At 41.8% G+C, this 9,667-nt stretch overlaps 1 protein-coding gene across 1 annotated transcript in view; it reads left to right on the top strand.

The window, feature by feature from the left end:
* Positions 1-9,345, top strand: part of Ppef2 (protein phosphatase with EF-hand domain 2) — a 38,407-nt gene extending 29,062 nt beyond the window's left edge. Inside the window, 5 exon segments of the mRNA XM_029568540.1 lie at positions 2,670-2,764; positions 3,279-3,333; positions 3,335-3,437; positions 5,316-5,389; positions 9,078-9,345. Of these exon segments, the coding sequence (XP_029424400.1) occupies positions 2,670-2,764; positions 3,279-3,333; positions 3,335-3,437; positions 5,316-5,389; positions 9,078-9,345 (595 nt within the window).
* Positions 9,346-9,667: the final 322 nt, after the last annotated feature.

Raw genomic sequence — 9,667 nt, 5'->3', positions numbered from 1 at the left:
AGACAGCGTCTCCCTCTAGTCCCTGGAACTGGCCAGGAGTCCAGCTGGCCTGGAACTCACTATGTAGACCAGGCTGGCCTTGAACTCACAGAGATCCACCTATCTCTGCCTCCCAAGTGCTGGGACTAAAGGTGTGTGCTACCATGCCCACCTTATTAGTTGTATTTTGATAGATGAGTTCACTGAGAAACAAAGATTAGCTTAGCTAGCCTCAAGTAAAAGTAGCAATCTCCATCCAGATGGTATGATTGAAGAGCTCCTGTGTTTAATGACTGTGCAGCATTGCTCCCATGGGTAAGGGGACCACAGGGTGAATGACATACTTGCTGAGAGGTAGTTTTTGTCTCTTGAACAATCTTCTTTAATAATTCAGCTAACTAAATTAAAAATCAAGTCAGGTGTGGTGGCACATGCCTTCAATCCCAGCCCTCAGGAGCCAGAGACAGGCAGATCTCTGTGAGATCTAGGCAAGCATGATCTACATAGTAAGTTCAGGAAGGCTGGGACTTGGGAGTCCCTGTCAAAAAAGAAAACAAAACAAAAATCAAAATAGGCAAAGTTAGCATGAATCAAGTGGATAGAGAACATATTAAAGATTTAGCACTGAACTTGCATGAGTCCAGTCTTCCTCTAAAAGAAATGTTTCATAAAATGTAAACTCTTCACCCAAGAATCAACCCTACTGTAAAGTGAGGCCATCTGTGGAGCTTTACAAAAAAAAACAGCCACCTGAACCTCATGCAACACTATCCAGTTAGACCCTCCAGGGTGGGCCCAGCACTAAATGGCCACAATTTCCTAGGATTTAGCTGTTGTCACTCCAAAAAGAATCACTGTCAGGAATTCTATAACTACGGTACTTTAATAAGATCATCAAAGAACATTCAGCTCTTTAAAATATTCATCAAATAATATCACCTGATTTCCCCAGAAGTCACTGACCAGATGACACCAACCATCTGGAGCACCATGGCTAACTTAGAAATAAGGGAAGACTGCCTCCAAGCAGCTGTAACTGATGTCTCAGTCCACTCTCACTTTTCTCAAAGGAACTCTCATTCAGAATTATTTACTGTTTGTTTGAATCCACTTCTTACAACGACAGCATAGCCAGCTGGATTGCAGCTGTCAAGGCATCATGTTAGAATGACAGTTCCTACTTCTGTGGGTGAGAGGGACTGATAAGAGAAGTCATACAGAGGAGTTGGCACGATGGCTCAGCTGATCAGGGTGCTTGCCATCAAGCCTGACAACCCAAGTTGTCTCCCCCACATGGTTGAAGGAGAGAACTGATTCTCCCGAATTGTTCTCAGATCCACACACACACACACACACACACACACACACACACACACAAATGTAATAATTTCTTTAAAAAAGAGAACCATGTAGACTTCCAGAGGTGCTCCCTGTGTGCTATGTGATGGACCCCATCCATCCAGAAGGCTGTTGGATGCATTGGCATCCCCCATCCCAGCATAACTATCAATGACTACAATTTGCAAGAATACTGTTCAGTGGGTCCCCTGATGCTCTTTAGAGTCCTGTATGTCTGTTACCCTCTGATGAAGCAACAAATTCTCTCCAGAAAAAGCATATGTGTTCATACATCATTGAAATTTAGACAGGTTTGGGTAGTTCACACTTTTTGAAAGGGTTAATGGAGCCCATTTGTGGATTGCTATGCCAACTAAGTTAAATTACAATGAAGATGGTTTTTTTTTTTTTTTTAATTCTCTCTTTTTGTTTTTTGAAACAGTCTCATGTAACCCAGGCTGGCCTGGAACTTGCTATGTAGCCTTGAACTCCTCATCCTTCTGCTTCTGACTCCAGAGTGCCTACAATGAACATTTTTATCAATATGACTAAAATGCTTTTAAAAAAACCCAAAATCAAAACCAACTTTTGTCACTTGAAAAGACCAGCTAGCTGGTCATTGTAGGATGTCTGACTCTCTGATAAGATATTACAAATAAAGTACATTTTCTTTTTATCTCCTTTTAAATTCTTATTCATTCAATTATAGATATTTATTGAATACTTATTTGGGCAAAGTGCCTCAGAATTATTTTATTGACCCAATAAAAATGAGAAAACTGGGCTAGGGCTATAGTTCATAACTTGCCTAGCATGGGCAAAGCTCTGGGTTTGATCCCAGGCACCATCTTCTCCATCAAAAAAGAGTAAGAAAACAGAATTAGTGAATTTTTTTTCATAAATTTTGCTTTTTATTTAACATAATAACAAAACATAAGGAAACAATGATTTAGTATAATAATGAACGGCACACCTTGGGTGCCAGGCTTTCTTCAAAGCGATCTGCATGAGTTTACGCATTTACTCTTCACGCTTACCCTCTGAGACAAGCAGCCTTTTATACCTGCTTTACAGTAGAAAGATGGAGGCAGAGTCTGGTTAGACAACTTGTTCACAGAGGCGATCTTTCTCAGAACTGAGCCACTGTCCAGTACTAGGAAAGTTCAGTGTCCCCAGATTGACCCTGTTTGTATACAACAGGGAATGGTGGGGGCAATAGGAAAACATCAAAGATGCAGCACTTCCTTCCAAGGTTGAGCTCTCGGGAAGGTGAGACTGAGAGGAAGAACGTGGTGGAGCCCAAGACTATCCTAGACACATTTTCAAATGTCCTTTTTCACCTCCTGTCGCAGGATCAGCAGGGCCCTGAGAGCTCTGCAGCAGAAGTTGTTTGCTCATCCCTCGACCGCCTCTATGAATTTAAGAAGCATGATGCCGACAAAAACAGGTAAGAATAAAGTAAAAGATTCCTAGGACATCTCTGCCTTGCAGAAGTTAGCAAGAAAATATATGTTAAATGAATAAAAGACCCTTTTATGCATATGAATGAATGTATTACATACTGTATGTATGTGTACCACATGCATGGCAGTGCCCCTGGAGGCCAGAAGAGGGCATCTAGTTCTCTGGAACAGGAGTTAACAGACAATTGTGAGCAGCCATGTGGGTGCAGGAACTGAACCTGGGTCCTCTGCAAGAACAGCAAGTACTCTTAACCACTGACCCCTGTCTCTAGCACCTGAAATTCAAATGTCATTGGCTATACTGTTTTATCTGGAAAGTCTAGTTTCCAGTCAACTCTGCCATAAGCAACAAAGGCAGCAGCAATGCCTGTTACTTCTGTTACCTACCAATAGTTCAAGAGTGTCAGGATCAAAATGTATATATCTGTATAGACATCCTGTCCTGGGCAGGAAACCAGACTTCTAGGTGGCAGTCAACAAGCCAGCTCTTTCCTGCAGGTGTAATCCCCCTGAGTGACTGGCTAGCTGCCGTGGAGTCTGTGCTGCATCTGTCTGTGGTGCATGCTGTGGCCACAGCTGGTGAACAGCTCCTTGGATAATGCGCTAGAGTACAAGTCCTGGTTGGAGAGTTTGGCCAAAGGGCAGTTTAGCTGAGAGGTAATGGTGCGATGACCGGGAATGAGAGCATACTGTGGCCTCTGAAACCCCTTTAGAGAGCCTCAATTCAGAAACTTTTTAGAGTTGTAAAGGCAGGAGGAACAAGAAACAGGAACAAATACATTTCAGTGTGTCAGACTCTGTGTTAAGTGGTTGACATATGGCTGCCTCAGTTAATCCTCAAAGCCAAGAAGCAGTAGTATCCATGCCATTAGACCTATGACTGCACTACCCACAGAGGTTAAGACATTTGCCTGGGGTTATGGAATGTGTGGCTCAGCTGTGGCTCAAACTCCATCTCGTGGGGGCTAGAAAAATGGCTCAGCGGTTAAGAACACTTGCAGTTCTTCCAGAGGACCTGGGTTTGATTCCTAGCACCCACATGATGGCTAACATCTGTAACTCCAATTCCAGGGGATCCACGCCCACTCTGGCCTCTGCAGGGCATTGCAAGTACATGGTGCACTTACATACATGCAGATAAAGTACTCATATACATAAAATAAAAATAAATTTCTTTTTTTAATTCAGGCATGGGCTAAGGGGATAGCTCTATGGGCTAAGGGGTAAGCATGCACTTAGCATTTCCAAAGCCCTGGAATCAACTTCCAGCACCAAAACAAAAACCAACTCAACTCTGACTGATTTTCAATCCCATTTTGCTTCCCCAACCCCAACAGCATGCAGTTTCCTCTATTTTAAAAACTAGTCAATGACTACTTACTAAATATATAATTTAAGTGAGATTTTGTGTTATATGGTTTTGAAAAATATCTTTATTTCAATATAATTCACACATCATGTAATTTACTCACTTGAAAGTACACAATTCAGGGGCTGGAGAGATGGCTCAATGGTTAAGAGCACTGACTACTTTTGCAGACAACCCAGGTTCAATTCCCAGCACCCATATGGCATCCTTAATTCCAGTTCCAGAGGAATCCAGAACAGTCCTTAACTCCAGTTCCAGAGGAATCCAACACCCTCTTCTGACCTCCATGGACATCGCACTGCATGGGTGCACTCACATACATACAGGCAATACACTCATATGCATAAAATAAAAATAATACCTAAAATATTTTTAAAAAAAGAAAGTACACAATTCAGTAGTGTTCGGTGTACAGTCAGTCATCCCTTCCTATCTGGTGTGAGGATTTCTGCAGATACCAAAATCTATGGATGCCAAAATCCCTTATGTAAAGCAGCATAGTGTTTACTTATAACCTACCTACATCCTTTAGCAGACTTTAATCTCTAGATTACTTATCATAACCAATACATTGTGAATTCTATGTAAAAAGTTCCAATACTGTATTGTGTAGGGAATAATGATGGGGGGAAAGTCTGTACATGTTTAACACCAACACAATTTTCCCTAACATTTTTCATCCACGGTTGGTTGGTTCATGGATGCTGAATCTGTGGACATGAAGAGATGTCTGTATTTGCAAATATATGCAGCTACCCACCACAGTCTGTTTTAGAACATTGTAACTATGAGTTTTATACTTGTTTTTAAAAATATTTTATTTTTTATTTTATGTATATGAATGTATTGCCTGCATGTATGTAAGTGCAACTCGTGTTGTGAAATGCCCTCAGAAGTCAGAAGAGGGCATCGGATCCCTTGGAACTGGAGTTGGGTGGTTATTAGCCACCATGTGAGTGCTGGGAGCCGAACCTGGGTCCTCTGCAAGAGTAGCCAGTGCTCTTAACCACTGAGCCATTTGTTCAGCCCCAGAACTTTATACTTTTTATACCCAGTGGGGGTAGAAGGATGCTAAATATCATCAGTGTTTTTCAAAAATGTGTAATTGACAGAGTTGTGTGCTAATTATATGTTAGGACAAAAAAAATCATTTTTTTTTCCTACAGAATGTACAGTCAAGTTTGCTGGAAAAACTGTACCGAAATCGATCCAACTTGGAGACCATATTTAGGATCATAGACTGATCATTCAGGTAAAAGCCCTCTTCTGTCACTTTGGATGGCATAGCAATACTTTGCCTCAGACCCTTTAGTGTGTTTTGCAAGTCATCCCAATCCATGTCCACTCGAGTATTTTGGGAATAAAGTAAGTAATATCAATACATATAAATGACAGACTCTGGAAAAGTACTTCAGCAATACAAGAGGTGTATGTAGTAGGGTATGGTGGCACACACCTTTAATCCCTGCACTTGGGAGGCAGAAGCAGATGGATCTCTGTTAGTTCCAGGCCAGTCAGGACTATATAGGGAAACTCTGTCTCAAAAAATAAAGAACGACGACAAAAAAGAAGTGTATGAGGAGGCTCAGGCAGGATGCCTGGCCAGGAGTTCTGGGTTAGGCTGGGCAACATAGCAAGACCCTGTCTTTAAGGTGTGTCAGAGAACATTAAGGACAAATGGCATGAATGCTTCCAATAGGATGAATAATTATTAGAAGATGCGATGTCCTTTGCAGTTCCTTCAAAGATTGCCACACAGTAATGAGGAGTGCCTAGAACAGAAAGCCTTTGCAATCTTTCCCTGAGGAGTTTTGTTTTATTCTTAACAAAACCTTTTATTTTTGAAATACTTACAGATTTACAGGAAGTTATAAAAGGACATTCAGGAAGGTCCTGTACACCCCTGCCCTGTCTCCCTAGTGGCCCAAAGATTTTGCACAATGATATTACTTCTTTGAGGTCTAATTCACTTACCATATAATTCACCCATTTTAAGCGTACCGTTCAGTGGCTTCTTGTGTATCACCATCCCTACTAATGAACCTTAGACTATTTTCATCATCTTCCTCCCAAACCCCTTTCCATTCCCATCTGCTCTCCAGCTCCTGGAAATCATTAATCCACTTTCTTCTTTGTTTTTCATTTTATTTATTTTGTACGTGGGGTGGGTGCATGCATATCACGGCGTGCATGTGGAGGTCAGAGGACAACTTGCAGGAGTCAGTTCTCTCCTTCTATCTTGTGAGTCCCAGGGACTAAACTTGGGCTATCAGGCTTAGCAGCAGGTGTCTTTACCCACTAAGCCATCTTGCCCCCAATCCACCTTTTGTTTCTGTGGAGTTGCCTATCCTAAACATTCCTTATAAACAGAACTGTATAATATACGGCCTTTAGCATGCTAACTGGATTATTTCATTTAGTGTAATGTGTTCAGGATTCAGCCGTGCTGTAGCAGTGTCAGGATATCACATTTTGCTTATCTAATCATTAGACTTTTGGATTATTTCCACTTTTCTTTTTCTTTTTTTTTTTTTTTGAGACAGGGTCTCCCTGTAGCCCCAGCTGGCCTGGAACTCATTATGTAGACCAGGCTGGCCTTGAACTCACAGAGATCTGCCTGCCTCTGCCTCCCGAGTGCTGGGATTAAAGGCGTGAGCCACCACACCCGGCTATTTCCACTTTTTAATCACTGTGAATAGCACTGCTACAAACATTTGGGTACGTTTTGTGACTGTACCATCTGACAGTGTGTGTGAGTTCTAATTCTCAGTATCAATGCCATTCTCTATTTTCTTTTCTTTTTTGGAGAGTTATTTGTTTTGTTTTGAGTCAGTTGAGTCCTCATGTAGACCTCAAACTTACTAGGTAGCTGAGGATGACCTTGAACTCCTGATCTTCCTGCCTTTACCTCCTAAGGGCTGAGATGATAGCCACTATGTGGTTTATGCAGTGCTGGGGACCAAACAGAGCAGCACGTTCTCTTAACAGCTGAGTTATATTGCCAGCCTCTGTTGAAATTTTAAAAATATGATTGTCTTCCCAGGTGTGGATTATCCTACTGTGGTGTTAATTTGCATTTATTGGCCAGTTAAAGAAACATCTATTCAAATTCTTGGTCCATTTAAATTAAATTATTTGCCTTTTTACTTCAGTTATAAGAGTTACTTAAGTATTCTGGGTACTGGGGCATTGTTAGATGTATGTTTTGCAAATATTTTCTCTTATTTTTCAGCTTGATTTCTAGCTTCTTGGTAGTATCCTTGGTAGCACACACATTTTTAATTTTGAAAATGACCTTTTTTTTCCTTTAGCTATTTATATTTTTCATGGCATATCCAAGAAATTATCTTATAATTCAAGATCACAAATACTCTTCTAAGAGTTTTTATAGCTTTGGCTCTTAACTTGGGACTCTGGTTTATAGTGAGTTAATTTTTGTATGCGGTGTAAGGTAGGGATCCAGCTTCCTTCTTTTACATGCAGCTATCTAGCTGCCCCACCCCCATCAGTGTTGGAAGAACTACCCTTTTTTTGGGGGGGGGGTCTTTTTGAGACAGGGTTTCCCTGTAGCCCCAGCTGTCCTGGAACTCACTATGTAAACCAGGCTGGCCTTGAACTCACAGAGATCCGCCTGCCTCTGCCTCCCTAGTGCTGGGATTAAAGGCGTGCGCCACCATGCCCAGCAGAATTACTCTTTTTATCAGATGCTCTTAATAGGATTGATTTACTTATTTGAGATGAATTCTCTCTGTGTTGCCTAGAGTGGCTGTGAATTCCTGGTCTCAAGCAATCATCTTGTTTCAGCCTTTTGAGTAGTTGGGATTACAGGTATGCACCACCACTCCTGGCTTCATCAAATGGTCCTAGAACTCCTGTAAAAAAAAAAAAAAATTGAGTCCAGGCATGGTGGGGCATGCCTTTAATCCCAGCATTCAGGAGGCAGAGGCAGGCCGATCTCTGTGCGTTTAAGGCCAGCCTGGTCTACATGGTGAGTTCTAGGCCAGCTGGGGCTAAAAAAAAAAAATATTGATCAAGGGATGTTGAAATGCCTCAGTGGGTAAAATACTTGCCAACAAGCTTGAGTTCAATCCCCAGAAGACTTCCACATGTACACTGTGTTCTATGGTATGCATGGTTTACCTATTCTCTCTCTCTCTCTCTCTCTCTCTCCCTCTCTCTCTCTCATAAATATACACATACAACAACAATAACAATAATAATAATAAATTTTGTTTTAAATCAATTGGCTGGAACTGAGGATGTAGCACAGTGGTATAGCACTTGCCTGACATTTGAGAGCCCTGGCCAGGGTTCAGCTTCTAACACTGCAGAAAACCAAACAGATAAACAAACACCAATTGACCATGCATAGATCAGAGGCTTTTTTGTTGCTGTTCTGTTTTGGTTTTGAGGCAAGGTCTCACTACACTGACCAGGCTAGTGTCCAAGTGCTAGACTCAGGCAACCCTCTTCCTCAGGGTAGTTAGGATAAGTGGGTCCAGTTTAAACATGTTTTGTAAGCAGAATAAATTAGCACATGTCTGGGATGACTGTTGACATTTGGGGCTAGGTAAATTATTTTGAGGGGTTTATTTTGTGCATTGTAGGGTGTTTAGCAGCATCCCTGGCTTTTATCTACTAGATGCCTGTAGCACCCCACTCTCATGTTGGTTATGACCATAACAAAATGTCTCCAGACATTGCCAAATACTCACCTCCCTCCAGGGGAGCACAATTGTTCCCAAATGAAAAAAACTAAACAAAACAAACCAACCAACCAATCATGGTCCAGTGGTTTTCTGTGATCGCCTTTGGAATTTATTCCAAACCCTTGGCCTTTGGGCTCTATGTTTGCTTAAGAGTAGGGGAGCAGGTGTCTGTGTAAGAAAGTCAGGAAATGAATACTAGATGGGCTCACTACATGACGTCAACCTCTGGTCTGTGTTCATCTCTCTGGATGAGTTCAGACAGACTTGGAAGTTGTTTAGCTCTCATATAAACATTGACATGACAGAAGACTGCATCTGCAACCTTGCCCGAAGCACTGATTTCAACAAGGACAGCCACATTGACATCAATGAGTTCCTGGAGGCTTTCCACCTTGTGGAGCAGTCCTGCTCCGAGGGCACTGCCTCTGCTTGTCCACCATCCACAGACACTGGTGAGAGTGGTTGCAGCAGTTTAGGCACATGCTGAGAACAGCCTGGTCTGTATCGCCATAGCACCTCATGGGTGGTGCCAAGCTTATTACTCCACATAGACATGGGAAACTTTATGCTGAGAATTGTCACCAACATGCATCAGAATCAAGAAGCACTGTGTATTTATTTATGGATGGGGAGGGTATGGTGTGTGTGTCTGTGTGTGTGTAAATACATAGTGGCCCCAACCCCATTTTAGAATCTTGACAAAGTAAAACTCCTGTGTTGGTGTTTTAGGTTCTGAAATCGACTCCAGCTGTGAATATGGGCAATCTAATCCCGACATTGTTTTCCTTTTGTATCTTTTATTTATTGTT

The sequence above is a fragment of the Nannospalax galili genome, unplaced genomic scaffold (assembly GCF_000622305.1).
Source record: "Nannospalax galili isolate Female #2095 unplaced genomic scaffold, S.galili_v1.0 scaffold800, whole genome shotgun sequence".
Taxonomy (NCBI): Eukaryota; Metazoa; Chordata; class Mammalia; order Rodentia; family Spalacidae; genus Nannospalax; species Nannospalax galili.
The sequence above is the reverse complement of the archived record's forward strand: the minus strand, read 5'-3'. Positions and strand labels throughout refer to the sequence as shown.